The 16,228-nt window shown below is 34.5% G+C and overlaps 1 protein-coding gene across 1 annotated transcript in view; it reads right to left on the bottom strand.

The window, feature by feature from the left end:
- LOC145279600 (jumonji C domain-containing protein 5-like) overlaps window positions 1-16,228 on the bottom strand; it is a 44,468-nt gene that overhangs the window by 24,191 nt on the left and 4,049 nt on the right. The window contains exons 2-4 of the mRNA XM_080130765.1: window positions 11,044-11,237; window positions 5,429-5,594; window positions 2,398-2,560 (exon numbers count right to left, since the gene is read on the bottom strand). Of these exons, the coding sequence (XP_079986891.1) occupies window positions 2,398-2,560; window positions 5,429-5,594; window positions 11,044-11,227 (513 nt within the window). The 5' untranslated portion in view covers window positions 11,228-11,237. The remainder of the gene's footprint in view (window positions 1-2,397; window positions 2,561-5,428; window positions 5,595-11,043; window positions 11,238-16,228) is intronic.

Below are 16,228 nucleotides of genomic sequence, written 5' to 3'. Positions count from 1 at the left end.
ATATATATATATATATATATATATATATATATATATATATATTTATTTATTATTCTAAAAAACAGTAATCTACAGATACGTGTGTTTCAGCATATATATATATATATATGTATATATATATATATATATATATATATATATATATATATATATATATATATATATATATATGGGGCATATCGTTTTCACCCATTCTGAGGATATCCTCAGAATGGGTAAAAACAGGCTCCCTCGACAAACCCTGTACTCGGAGCTAGCCACAGGAAAAAAACCTATCGGCCACCCTCTACTGCGATACATGGACCAACTCAAGTCCACCCTAAAAAACTAAAAAACACCGGATTTGATCTTCACATCTAGGAAACAACCAAGCGCCAATCCATCATACACGGTACCAAAGGACACGAGGCAGAAAGAAGAAGACTCGTGAAGATCAAGAGGCAGGCAAGAAAAAATCGTGCTGAACAACAACGCCCCCTGCCAAGCATTGCTTGCCTTCTCTGCCCACGCAAATTTCATGCTCAGATTGGTCTGAGAAGCCATCTGCAATCCAAACTCTGAGGGAAGAGGAAACTGAAATTCTCAGATACGAGAAATCGGCCGCCGACAATATATATATGTGGAAAGATGAAAAAGAACAAGCCAAGTTATATGTTCATCAACGTTTTATCTTTATTTTAAGATTTCCTTGGGATGATTAAATTGAAGAAAATAAAATACCAGCACAATATTTGAAAAAGGTGTCTTTGTTCTGTTTCCGAATGAAACAAAATCGTTGGTATTTTGAAAGGTTTAAGACTAGATGAGATTGTTTTAACTTCATATTCAAATAGATATGGTGCAATTTCTGTTCTTTTTGGAATAAATAATAAATAAGTTATAATTCAAATGTGGATGTGTAATTGAAATGAAATGAGTGTAGTTTTTTTTTAATTTATTGACTGATTGTATATATTAATTATTATAGGCAATATTTTTATGATGTGAGTTAATAAAAATATCATCTATAATAATTAATATATATATATATATATATATATATATATATATATATATATATATATAATCAGTCAAAACGAAAATTAGCAGCAGCACTAACTTTTATATTGCCCCAGCACTAGCAGCTTTGATCCTGCCGCAGCATCACCACCAGTGCCATCTTCAATTTTACCAACAGTGCCACACCAAAAGCTTTGATCCTGCCGGTAGTAGAAACAATACTAAAAATCTTTGGTACATTTCAAACACCACTGTACAAATCATAAACTATGATAAACTAACTCTTAGTGATTCAAGATGACATGTAATCTTCACGTACTGTCACATAATCATTAATTACTATGGTTGCAAATCTACTCCTAATAATTCACTGTCAAGGAAACATTGATGGCCATGATAAGCAACAGCAGTATTAACCTGGCAACTATTCAGAACATCTACAATAAGAACCTGTGTAGAAGTAGCTCAAGTTTTACCAGCAGATCATCATCAGAACCTCCGAGCTAAAAAAAACCTTTGCCACATTCTAAATAGCACTGTACAGATTACTATTGTACTATAACAAATTAATTAACCTTTCATTAATTTTTGTGAACCACGGTACAATCAACCATTAGCCTTCATCTAGCTCCTCCTCCCCCCAGTATTTTCATAAAATCAGTACTAATTGTTTAATCAAGGCATCATGACCGAGAGAGTAGTAGAGCATTCATCAGATGACATGAATTTCTCTGTGTCTTTGCTTTTCTTTGGAGCACATGATGTGACAAGATTAGTAGTTGATTTAATTGAAGTAAAATCCACCATCGTAGATCAATTTTTGTTAAATTTAAATATCAAACTAAACCCTATTTTAAAAATCTAACATAAGATATTTTTCCCTTCCCATGTCATAAAAATGTATTTTTCACAAGTTTGAAACAGGGTTGAGGAATCAGAGGGCATAAAGGTTTGAGCCCAACTCTGATTTCTAAAATTAAAAAAATTTTGATTCTGACTTCAATTCCTAGAATTCAAAAATATCTGACTGATTTCGACTTATTATTTTAAAGTCTTCTAATAATATAGTAATGATCAGAGTTAGAACAAAAAAATCGGATTCTTACAAGTTCGACTCCAACTCCTTCATTACATTCAACCTTGCAACTGTGGTTTGAAGGGCAATCAAATTAGTTAAAAATCACTTAAAAATAAAACAAAACAACTTCAAGTTCAAAATGAAACAAAAATGGAGGCAATAGTAAAAATACTTTAACTATTTTCTTAGATAAAAAAATGATCAAAATTATCAATTTCTTTTAAATTTAAGATATTTATCACAAAAATATAAAATTTTGAGTTATCTGCCCTTGATCTCTTTACATCTGCATTGAAATCATAGAAGACTGACTGCCTTACTGTCAATTCGTTGGCCATTTCAATGGGAATGGTCGTGGAAATATACCAATCTTCGTACAAGTAGTCAAGTAGGAATTTTTTAAATCGCATCAAAACTTTCTTCCTTCTGCCAGTTTTGTCATAGTCAATTCTTGCTGTCACTGTGACGTTAATATTTCCATATCTAAAATAGGCAAAAAGAAAAAAATTATTCATTTTAAAAAGCCATGTGGTATTGGATTCAAAAAATTACCTCATCATTTGGATACACTTAGGAATAACGTATTTATGCAAAACTTATCCATTTTTTTTTATCAGTCCTTATTTTAATCTTGTTTTAAAAACAAAGCATCTAAGATTAAAAAAAAACAGATTAACATTTAGAATTAAGGTATCTTATTTGCATGCAATAGTTCCCACCTCTAAAACGGTTTCAAGCAGGAATTACTTTGATTCAAGTATTTAATCAACAACCATTCGAAACTTTTACACATGCTTTTCTGTTAGTCAAATCTTTTATTTAAATTTCGAAGAAGTGTTTGTAAAAATGGGAAGACAAGAAGCCTCATTTTAACATTTAAAAACAGCTTTATTGATTATCTTCGTTAGTAGGACTTGTATAAAGAAAGGATTAATATTGGGAAGAGTTTGTAGCAGCTGAAACTTGCTACAATCACAGGCAGGAGTGAATTCTCGCGGCTCAAGATTTGAAATCCATTTTCTCTCTGGCTTGTCCAATCACAAGCCAGCTCTCAATCACGTGACCGAGTACATAAAAGACGAAATCTGAAACTCTTATCCCTCTCTTTCTCCCTGGCTTCAGGCTGAACATGAGTACAACAAGCTAACCCTAACCTTCTAATTCCCATTTGTTTCCATGTGCGGTACCCAAACGAACTTTCTTTATCATGCTACAGAACTGCTCTCATCGATACACACACCCACCCACTACAACACTTAAACATATTGAAGACTTTGCTTTTTCTTTCTCCTTTAACTGGCCTCCTTCATCCTGACGACTACTGGCTATAAACATGTGTAAACGGATCTATTCTCTTCTCAACAAGCCGGCAATATATTAAATCTATTTTTACACAAGAAAACTTCCACCTACTAACCCGTTTCTCTCTTTTACATGCTACTAACGAAGATGACTGTGACATATGTCCTAGTGGTCCTAGACGTTGTATCAAAGTTTACAGTTACCCAAAGGTGCTGAGTTTAATCCTGAACGAAGGCAGTGAAAAGTAATATTCAAAACAGAGAATCAGCAACTATGTCCCAGAGCCTAACTGGAGTCCGAACACGGTACCCCCGTAATAATAATAAAGGGTTGGGTTTGAGACTTCTAACAAACGGTTCCCCGGTTTGATACAAAACACCTGATGAAGGCCGGAGGGCAAAATGGCCGAAACGTTGTGGCTATAACAACCAAGATGAGGAAGTCAGTCCGACAATCTCAATAAATGAAAACACCTCATCTCAAAAATACAGACAATTACTGGTAATATAGTGTTTAAGGATAGAAATAAAATAACATAAAGGTCGCCATTCAAATAAAGTTGCATTTGAATATAGAATGAAACTCCATTTCGTTGTCTCTTATTCTATAAGTTCTTTTTTTGTTGTTTTATTTTACTTCAGTCGAAGTTCTCAGAAATCAAGGGGCCCACGACCTGGGGCTAACACTTGAAGTCTATATGAGATATATAGATATTCGAATGTTCCATTAAAGTTCTTTATCTCTCAAGCACTGAGTTAGTAAAGAAATTGAGAACATAATTTTCCTCTCCCCAATTAACCATTTTTATACGTTGTAGTATGTCTTTCATTTTGGTCTCTTGGTCTTACTGGATTCCAGGGCAAGAATTTATCTAGTCTGGTGGAGTATCTAGCGTTGTGCTATTACTTGAGGTAACATCACTTGGAGAAGGTGCACCATTCCTCGGAAAAGCTCTGGGGTAGCCGTAGTGAGGAGATCTTATTTGGGCAGCGAATACTATGTGATTTTGAATATTTGGTCAGGGTTTACTTCTTTGGAAAAAGTATCCTCCTGCCAGATTGTTCTGGCAAACCCCTGTACAGAGAGACCTTAGACACTCGAGGACAGTGTCTAGTAGGCATTCAAGTTCTGTGTAAAGACATTGATGAATAATTAGACAGGCCTATTATAAGAGGAAAGAGTTCATGTGTGTGTGTTGAAGTTATGGTCTGTAGCCACGATAGATTATTTGTCTCCTTGGTTTGGTTGGCTGTTTTGTTTTACAGCATATCAATCCTTTTCAGGTTATTTAATGCCGAATCCAGTTATTTCAGAAATGGTATTCATGTTGCATCCAGTTATTTTATAGACTGTTTTTATTCTTCAAGCTCTTTGTATCTTCAATCACTAGTTTGTAGTGTTTGGTTTGGTTGTTTTATAGTGGATTTTATCGTTTTTGTTGCCTGTCCTGCAGAACATGAATGAGTTTTGCAATTGGAGAGGGAAAAGGGTTACAGTATTGATGTTTGGTACATTTTAAATCAGGAAACCAGTCAGGAAGTGGAGGAGATAGAAAGAGAAAGGGGAAATGAGAAGAAGGAAAAAGGGGAAAAAGGTTGGTTGTTGTTTTTGGTTTTGGTCTTGCAGAACATAATTAAGTTTTGCAAAAGGAAGTAGAAAAACAAAAAGCATCAATGTTAGGTGCATTTCATCTCAGGAAGCCAATATCTTCAGACAGTCTGATCTGGTAGCACCAGTTGTCCCCTTGAAGTTAGTAGTAGGAGTGTGCGTCACAAAAGATTAGAGACAGGACTGTATGATGAGAAAGAGTTTGTGCGTGTACTGCATTAAAGTCCATACATGGTGGTAGCCATGTTAACTTATTTATTTTATCGCCAACCCGGGGCCAAAAAGCTCAGGTGAAGTCGAACCCCAACAAAGGAATATTTCGTCTTGTATTTATAAGATTAGGATTAATCCATTTAACTACTTATCACGCCCATTCTGATTAGTATTTTGTATATTTACATTCATATTTATATAAAATAAAAATTTAGAACATTTACTTACTTTTCTTTCAAATATTCGTCTTTTTCCCACGTTTTTTCGACTGTGACATTTGCGATGGCTCCAGCCATAAGTACTGGTTTATTGTTATGAATATATTTGTAAAACACTTCCGGTGATGGCATGCCTTCGAATTTGCTTATTGGACCGTCCGTGTGACGCTGAAAACCTAAAGAAATGCGGTTTCAAATTAGTGATGTTACACGTGCAGAATAGAAAGACACAAATATTTTCAATGTTTTTTTTTTGTTGACAAAAACCCCCCAAAAAAACAAACAAATATTTCTTTATATTACTTGTATTAATCAGACTATTGTTCTCATCTTGAGCGTTATTTGTACGTTTTGGTCAGATTGGCTTTTGACCATCCTCAGGCATTTAGAAAAGAATTTTTTTTCTACAAGTTAAAAAAATTATTTTAAATTCTACACCTTTGTGATGAAAGGAAGATAATCCCTGTCGATCTTTATTAGAGTTGCCTCCTCTTTGTCAACCAATTTTTTCACACATACGAAACCATAGCCATAAAATAGAGACTAACTCAAAGAATACAAAAATATCTACAGAGCCGGTAACTTTTCTCTTTTCTTTTCTAGACAACAACCAACGTGCCTGAGGACGATCGAAAGCTACATCAACTGAAATATTGCACAACTAACACACAAAATGAAACAATAGTTCGATCAAAACAAGTACATAAACAATCAGCCCTCATCTAAAAAATTCAGAACCTTAAATATTTTTTATTCAAAATGTTTTTCCACTCTTTTTCACCCCAAACAAGTTATATTGCCACTTGGATGTAAGGAGCTAGTATTTGAGATCATGTCTAACATGAGATTGTGAGGAGTTAAATAGTAAGATGTCTGTTCACATTACTTTAAACTTCTGCATGTCAGTACAGTCAGGGAAGCAGGAAACAGGGAGGGAATTCCAAAATCTAGCAGTCTGAGGAAATCAAAATTTTTAGAACAGAAGACTTTCCGCCATCTAGGGATCTCACACTAAAGGGGTGGGATTTTGCTTCTTGTCGGATTGGTTGAGAGTATGTACATCGAGGAGGCACAAATGCTATGAGTTCATCAAAGCACAGCAAATCCCATTAAAGTCCTTGTAAACATTGTAGCGATGAGACGGAGGTTAGTGATTAGCTGATAGTGTGAGACCTATTAGATTTGAGACTAGTGGTAAATGCACCAGCTCATGTGTGGCAACAATACTCCATGCATGGGCGAATGGTCTCTCTATAGAGACACCAGTCACGCATGCATGAAGTATTGTTGAGTAGAAACAAGAAAAGCAAATAAACTTTCTTTTTTTTATATAAAATGTTAATAAACGAAACGGACGTTGATTTGTTTTACAACATTAGACCTGAGAATGTTATCTCTATAGAGACAGCATTCTCAGGTGTGAATAATTTTCTAGAGCTGTAGAGGGAGACCACCTTCTTTGCAGTAGCCTGTATTGAAAGAAAAAAAAAGAAAAGAAAGACGAATGAAAATTATCTACATTCAGCGATTGTATGTATAATACTTAAAGGAACATATTTGATATGACATATATATATAATCAAAAAATGTATCATATTTGATATGACATATATATAATCAAAAATGTATCATATTAGCTGAAGTGCCGGTCAACAATGGGTTTGTCAAACTTTCCTGTCAGTTCCAGTGAAAAAAAGTATATATATATTGCCACACCTTCCTCTTAACCCCAACTACTTACATTCACAAACTTTACTCCCCTCCTTTCTTTCAGGATTTAAATCACACCTTTTTATATACAAAATGAATGAACCATGATTTTCGTTTCAGTATCGCTTCTTTTTTCGGTCTGGTAAAGTAGGTCTTTCTGAGTTGAGATTCCACTGAAACATGTATGCACACATGTAACCAACAATGTTTGTATAATAAACATATATATATATATCTGCCTGCTTCCCACCGGACTACAACTTGGATGTCTTCAAGTCCAATGTTAACAAATTCCTAATGAACCGCCCCCTTAAGTAAACACTTTATCAAATCTCCACACTAACGTAATGTACTTGCAATAACCCTTATCCCTGAGTGGCTTCCGGGCCTTGATAAGTGGTGATCACTGTGTAAAAATATATATATATATATATATATATATATATATATATATATATATATATATATTCAGGTTTGAGGTGTTCAAAAGTCAGAACTAATGAAGACAACGAGGTTGTTAAATAGTGCTCAATAAAAAGAACAAAATATTTTTTTATTATTTAGGGTAAACAGTTACATATGGTCGCTACAAATAGCCATCTGTTTCAGTCAAAGAGACTTCATCAGGCGACCTGGAACCTTTCGACGCCAAAAAGAAAGATTTTTCTTTTTGGCTATTTGTAGCGACCATATGTAACTGTTTACCCCAAATAATATATATATATATATATATATATATATATATATATATATATATATATATATACTTTAAATTGCAATTAGATATAAAATAAACAAATGCATTATTCCGGTTCATGATGATGATCGAAATCAGTTAGAAATGAATTCGAACGCTATAACAAAAAGGATTCTCCAGTGTGAGATTCAAACACTGAAAATAGTATAAAATATTGACACTGGATACGAATGATTGATGTACAAAGCCATTGATCCAAAAGAAAACAGTTTTATAATAACCCACTTAAACTGTTTACAAATTTGGTGTAGATATCTGAATAGTCATTCAATAAATGAAAGACACAAAGAAAAATTCAATTTTTAATAAAAAATGAAGCCAAACACATACAATGATGTGACTAAAAAACAAACGATTTATTTTTATATATTTGTCATGTGTTGAAGCTGTGCACATACGCACACACATGCGTGACAGTCAGTAGCCAAAATGCGCTGAATGATTGGGGGTGAAGCTGTCAAAACTGATGTTGTTGGAGGTGAATAAGTCAGCTGTCGGAGTTGGAACGTCTGTTAGAGAAGGGAAGGGAAGGCAAGCAAGCAGACAGAAAGCAGCTAGCAAGCAACATTAGACAAACTCACTGTTCAATCTGCCCCCTCCTGCTCACCCTCTCTAGGTTGGGCACACGCACATAAGGCAAATAATAAAATAGTATTTTTAATATTTTTTTATGACAAACGAATTTTGCACTATGAGTTGTTTCTGGCTGATGAAAAAGCTACCAGCATTCACGCAGCTACACTACATATTTTTATATATTTATTTGTCTATTCTTTTGGTGCTTCTATATTATAATAACAAAACAATATTGCATTTCAAGTAAAGCAAATCGTAACTATGTGATCGTCATGTGGTAAATAGTAACATATCCAAAAATTACAGAAAATGATATGGTAGAAAAATAATTATTAATGAAAAAAAAAAGACATTTGTAAAATCTAACAATTTGATTTGAATTGGAGAATCGACAGGGGAGGTAATTAAGTTTTTAATTTCTCACAAATTCAATCAGTTATTTTTTATATAAATAAATAAAAATGCGAACAGCTAAAAATGTTATTTTTAAAAAATTAAAAAATTATGCATATGCTATGTTTATTTTCGTTTTCTGAATAAATCCTTCTGCTTTCAACTGAGTTACTTCCTTTTTTGATTATGTTACATGACCGAATGGGCCCGACCAAGCATGTAACCTCATCAAACTCTTTTTTCCCTTTTCCGAACTGTTTTTAATGAATTTATTTGTCTACTTTATCGTTTTCCATAATTTTTGGATATGTTACTATTTGCGACATGACAATTACATAGGTAACACTTGTCTTAATTGAAATTCAATATTTGTTTGTTATTATAATATAGAAACACCATTTTGTAACTGTTAGCAAAACAGTTCAAAAGTATATTGTTCAATCGGTTTGGAAAGGGAATGCTAAAAATGCCAGGATTGCGAATTTCATAAACGATTTCATGACTGCACTAATAAAAAAGACAACACTGAAGAATTTCATTGTACAAAATGTCTTGCAATATGAGTTGTGTCCCTTGAAATAAACCGTCTTATCCAATTTGTTATTGGCCTTTCTGACAATTGACGAAATAAGGAGATCGTTACATACCAAGCCATAATTACTTTAAACGAAATGCATGTGACTTTCTGAATAAATTCGAAAATGGTAACGGAAGAAATGAATTATGAAGAAAATGGAATGCTAAAACAAAATAAGAATAGCAAATAAAAATATGATGTATAGTGGAGTATTACCAGCCTATCTCAATACATTTACAGACATTCACTAAAGAGCATAAGATTAGAATTATCTCCTCTTTTTATGATTGTAGAAGGCAGTACGATCCACATTATAAAAAGGGATGCACATATCATTTATCCATCAGCCAGACAATCTTTCTCTCTCTGCCTTCCTACTAATTGTTCTGAAGGCACATTTTTAACACATATGCGCTAACACACAAGCACTATTTGGTATATAAGACTTTCACACACACACACACACACACACACACACACACACACACACACACACACACACATTATTTGCAGACTTTTTTGGGCACATTCTCTAGGACATAATTTTATAGCAAACCCAGTCGGGTTCATAATCAATAAATGTTTATTTGCATACTTCATTGTTTTTGAGTTGTTACTTTGTTCTCATTGGCATGTTTGTATTTGAATGCATATAAATAAGGTGAAGACACTGCCAAGCATTTAACAGATTATGATGCACGAGGGAAGAACAGATATACACAACTCTAAGACAATGGCAGAATCATTAGAAAATGACCTCCAGACCGTAGTGGAATGGGACCGTAAATGGATTGTAACAATGCTGGTAAGACTAAGCTGCTGTCCTTTAACAATTACAAGAAGCCTCTCCGACTACCGATATCCATGACGAATAACACCCTACCTGAGAATTCTTCCTTCAAACTCCTCAGTCTAACATTCACGGGCAATATGAACTGAAACAAATACATTGAAGACATTGCCAAGGCTGCTGCAAGAAAGGTGGGTTCCTCTATCATACTAGAAAACACTTTATAGTATCCTGTACCTCTACAAGGCCACCATTCGCCCATGCATGGAGTATGTTGCCACATTTGGGCTGGTGCATCTACCACTAGTTTCTCCCTCTTGCATAGGGTCCAAAAAAGAGCCTTCAATCTAATAAGTCCAACTTTATCAACTAAGCTCCAACCCCTGTCCCATCGCCAAAATGTTGCATCCATGGGCCTGTTTTATAAGTATTTTAATAAAATGTGCTCTGATGAACTCATTGTACTTGTGTCCCCTCAATGTACATATCCCCAACAAACCAACTTAGCAACAAAATCACACCCCCTTAACCACGGTTCCTAAATGTTAGAAGGCTTTCTACTCTAATAGTTTCTTCCCTCGAACAGCTAGACTTTGAAATTCCCTTCCTGCTACCTCCTTTCCTGACTCTACTGATATGCAGAAGTTTAAATGTAACGTAAACCAACGTCTTGTTAATCTTTCCTAGGTATGGTCTCAAATAGTAGCCCTTTATGTCCAATTTATATGCCCTGAACGTGAGTAAAAAAAACAAACAAACAAACAAACAAAAAAATTGATTCCCCAATGCTTTGAAAACAGATAGCGAATAAAAGTTTCTTACCAAGTGGTCTCAGATGACCTTGAGGCATCTTGTCATCAATGGCTCTCTCGATTCGTGGTGGAAACTCGAAGTCCATGCTCTGATCTTTCTCAAAACTAATTCTTGCGTGCGCAAAATGGTTTCCACAAAAGAGTAAACACAAAAAGCAGATGACAACCTGAGCGTGATGAAAGCGTGATTCCATAATTCTTGATCTGTGAACAGAAATTTAACAAATACATTTACAAAGACACATTACATAACAGTCCCTAATTATTTTGCCCCAACCCCCACAAGCGCAGAGTTAGACACAAGGCCGGTTTTAAATGTGACGAAAATTCAGCTCCCATCAAAGGTGCAAAAATAAAAATTGCCTCAGTCTAGAGAGATTTCGTAACATTTATCAAGGACAGAAACGATGAACTGTAGTATCAGAAAAAATATTACACTTTAACTTAACGAAAACTTGGCCAAAGAAATCGAATGGCTAATAAATAGTTGTGTCATAAGATTTTATATAATCAACTTTATATGGCACTAGCAGGACCCGTTAACCGGTGTTGCCTAGTGGAAGCATGCCAATCAAATAAATATAAAATAGTGTCAGATGAATAATCAAAGTCAAAAACTTAAAATCAATATGAAATTTAACATATGAGACCAGTGTTAACTTATGAGAGAATCTGCACTTGAAATATTCTCCAGGATTACCCATGCCACAGCAGTGGTACACGTTACCAAGAGACTGTGACCTTGAAGGCTACAATATGGTCGTGTTCAAGTCCAATGTCAAATACTTATCAAACTGTCTTCTTTAGTTGTCAAATCTTTCCGATTTCATTCATTGTGTTTAATCCTCTCATGATGTTCTTCATCATTCAGCTGACAATCTCATTAATCCTTATTTGCAATTAGCTTTTCACATTGCTAAAGGGTGATTGATTAGTATGAAAAGCTGCTTTAAAAATCCAAGCATAATCTAGATTGATCGAAACCATTATCAATAATTCCTCCGCTCTTTATCTGTGCCTAAACCTACACGTAGATTCCATGAACAAAGCTTCTTTCTTAGAACTATACACCTGTGGAATTCTCTTCCGTTTGCCTGCTTTCCAATTTGGTCACCTTCAAGTCCAACAAGTTCTTGATGAGCTGTCCCCTTTAGTAATCTAATTTACCAAATTTCCACTACTAATAATTACTACAATATTGTCCCATTGACTACTGTACACTCATTAAACCTTATCCTCGAGTAGTCTCCGGGCCTTGATAAGTGATGACTCCTCTATATATATAAAAACAAAAACAAAAACAAAACAGCTTAAAGATTCAACCAATACCAATGCTATATTCGTCATGAACGATGACAACCAATACAAGACAGATGGAAAGTGATAATGTATGTATGGACAGAAAGTTGCCTTAGCATATTATTATACGAATACTCTGTGTTTGTCATAATAGAATATGGTAAAACATCTCAATTTGAATGCTACGAGTTCAATCCCTGTACAGGGCAGTACATTAATGTGTTTATTAATGCATGCAGAAGCCTATCCTGTTAAGAGAGAAATGTATTTACACTCTGTCTTTAAATATTTGTTGTTTTTTTTTCATTATATAGGCCAGATGCGTAGGTTTCGTAAACCCTTCTGTATTTCCTAAATAATTTATGTCAGAAACGAGGAAATGCAGAACATGTTGTAGCAAACGACGAAGAACCGTTTAACAAAGGCAAAAAACAGAACACGGTCAACATAGCTTACCATAACAATTTTGGTAAAAAAAAGAAACGGAAAGGAATACAGTAAATGAGCAACATTTCGAGGAAGAAGTGGAAAAAGCTGATTTCCAGGTCATCAGATCCTGTACTCACAATGTCACATCCCTGTGCCTGTTTTACAAGTACTTAAATGTAATGTGTTCTGATGAACTCATAGCACTTGTGCCCCCTCGATGTACACACTCCTGACTAACCTGACAATCAACAAAATTTCACCTTTTTACTGTTGAGTTCTCTAGATGCTGAAAAGTCTTCTACTCTAATAGTTTCTTCCCTCGGACTGCTAAACTTTGGAATTCCCTCTCTGTTTCCTGTTTCCCTAACTGTACTGACCTGGTAAAGTTTAGATGTAATGTGAACATAGATTTCACTACTCAATTCCCCACAATTCCCTGTTAGACATAATCCTAAATAGTAGCCACGTTTGTTCCAAGTGGTAATCCGCTTCGTTTTGGGGTGAAAAAGAGTAAAAAATAAATCTAGTGTTAACTGCATTTAGTCTGATTATGGGATAGTAAAGTTGAAGAAGTTTCTTTCTTTGTTGCCAAGTAAAACTTGATATGAGCGTCGATATCAAAGGTGAGACAAGTTCCACTTACTTATTCACTGGAAAACACAAAGTTTACTTGAAAAGAATTACTAACTTTGGATGTTGAAGAGTTCTTATGTAATTGCATAATCTATAAACACAAAAAAAAAAAATGAAAAAAAAAAAAAATTGACGAGAAAATTATCTTTTCTTTTGAATGATATATCTTATTAAAATATGGATGTTTCTTTGCAATCATACCACAACGAAAAAGGTGCTGTATTATAACGTTGCAGATCCGCGGCGTAGTGGTTAAATTACTTGATAAAAGTCAGTTGTAAGTTACACTCTTCTGGAGATTGAAGGTTCAATCCTCAGTGTGGGCGACACTCAAAATACACTTGTGAATTACTAGACTTTTTACTCAGTCATTGCTGATGGAATGAGGGTTCTGTTCGGAATTCTGTGCAGATTCCTGAGTTCAACCGAAAGATTCTCTAATTCGACAAGATACAACGTTTCGACTAAAACGTTGTACAACTAACACTCAAGACGAGAACAGTAATCCGAAGAAATACGAATAAGCAATCCTCACCTCCAAAATTCAGAAATGTAAACTAAACCAATTATAGTGATTTAATATAGTAACAGTGTTTGTATGTCCACCCAAAAATTTTGGCAGACGCGAAAATAATGACAAAGTTGGTGTCGTTATAAAGGTCAGAATTTTGGATGAAAAATATCGAAAAATTGGCCAATATGATTCATTCTAAGTGGGTTAACTGGAAGGTTTCCTGCAAGGAGGGTCATAAAATTTCACGATATTTTAACATTTCTATGTTCTTTTAATCATTTTCAATGTTTTTATGTACATTTGAAAAAATGCTGACTCACGGCGGCGGAAATGACGTCAGCTCTCTTTAATGGCGATATTTTAACTAAGGGACTCATTGTGGGTAAGTTGGCAATATAGTACAGAATAAAATACTTAGTTTCAAATTATAAAAATGGTACCAACGTGATTATCAGGTTTAAAATAGTAAAATAACAAAGGATCATGAAAAACGATAAGAAAAAAAAAAAAAAAAAATTATGCTTGAAGATATTTACTGATAAGAAGAACCAAAAACGAGTTACTATGTTTACAAAACAAAACGATAGATTTTACAATGAGCCGATACTGGAAATGACGCCATTTTTCATAACTTCACTGGCGATTTTCTTTTTAGTATTAGTTACAATATGATATCCTAACTTTGTTTAGGAGGGGGGGGGTGCGAAAGATGAGATCACTTGAATTCTAAAAACAGATACTACACTTTGATCGTAGCCAAACGGCCAAGTAACCATATTATATAGCGTAATTGCCTCCCTAACATTATCTTCTATTAAAAAGATGCATATAATATATTTATGATGTACTACATTGACATAAGATGTCATATTCCAAAAATCACATAGATGAATTGCTTATTTAAAAAATCAGGAAAATGGATCAAGTGCACACTAGGGGCTTATTTGTAACATTCCAAAAATCACGTAAATAAATCAAGTAATGCTGGAAATGGCTGAAACAGTTTATGATCTCAAAATTACATTATTTCATGTATATTTTATCAGTGAGAAAGGTGGAAATATATACTAGCAGAATACCTAGCGTCGCCCGGGATTGAATGAGGCAGGTGGAAATATATACTAGCAGAATACCCGGCGTCACCCAGGATTGAATAAAATAGGTGCAAATATATACTAGCAGAATACCCAGCATCACCGGGATTGAAAGAGATAGGTGAAAATATATACTTACAGAATACCTGGCGTCGTCTGGGATTGAATGAGATAGGTGGAAATATATACTAGCAAAATATCCAGCGTCACCGGGATTGAAAGAAATAGGTGGAAATATATACTGACAGAATACCTGGTGTCACCTGGGATTGAATGAGATAGATATATACTAGCAGAATACCTGGCATCGCCCGGGATTGAATGAGATTGTTGGAAATACATACTAGCAAAATACCCGGCGCCACTCGGGTTGAATTATATAGGTACAAATATACACTAGCAGAATAACTGGTGTTGCTTGGGTGAGTGCATGTATATACTAGCAGAATACCTAGAGTCGCCAAGATTGAATAAAATAGATGCATGTATATACTAGCAGAATACTCGGCATTGCCTGGGATTGAATGAGATAGGTGGAAATATATACTAGCAGAATACTCAGCATCGCCCAGGACTGAATTAGTTAGGTGCAAATATATACTAGCCAACTACTAGACGTTGCCTGATTGAATGAGATGGGTGCAAATATATACTAGCAGAATATCTGGCATCACTCTGGATTAAATGAGGGTGGTAGAATATAAAGTTTGTCCCGGAAATGGCTTAAATAATTTTTGATCTCAAAATTACTTTATTTCCTATATATTTTTGATAGTGTTTTTGCATGTGGGAGGGTATTGCTGAAACAGATTACGATCTCAAAATTACTTTAATTCATATATATTGTTGGTTTTCTATGAAAGTTAACTAGGCCAGTTTCTATAGGGCATGATCAATATTTTTCTGAATTTTCAATGTTATCATCCGAGAATAACGTAACAGTTGTAGTGGTGGGTTGAAAGAAGTATGATTATGTTACCTTTAAACGTGCTCTTGAGTTCTCCAGAGATTACCAAACCTTTTTGGGGTTGGGCTGGAGGGAGTAATATCCGTTTTCGGGTCACAAAGCAATTTCCCACAATGTCATAGTCAAAAAATATAGAATACCTATGGAATCATATTCCGGAAATGACATAATTTCTAGATATACTTATAGAAAGCAAGCTACACAGAAACGTTTTCAAGTCATAAAATTTGAAATCGAAACTGTTATTTTAATTTATCTA

This window comes from Euprymna scolopes, chromosome 7 (assembly GCF_053919585.1).
Source record: "Euprymna scolopes isolate OS-2025 chromosome 7, ASM5391958v1, whole genome shotgun sequence".
NCBI classification, from domain to species: Eukaryota; Metazoa; Mollusca; class Cephalopoda; order Sepiida; family Sepiolidae; genus Euprymna; species Euprymna scolopes.
Note: the sequence above shows the minus strand (reverse complement) of the source record. Positions and strands in the feature narration are given on the sequence as shown.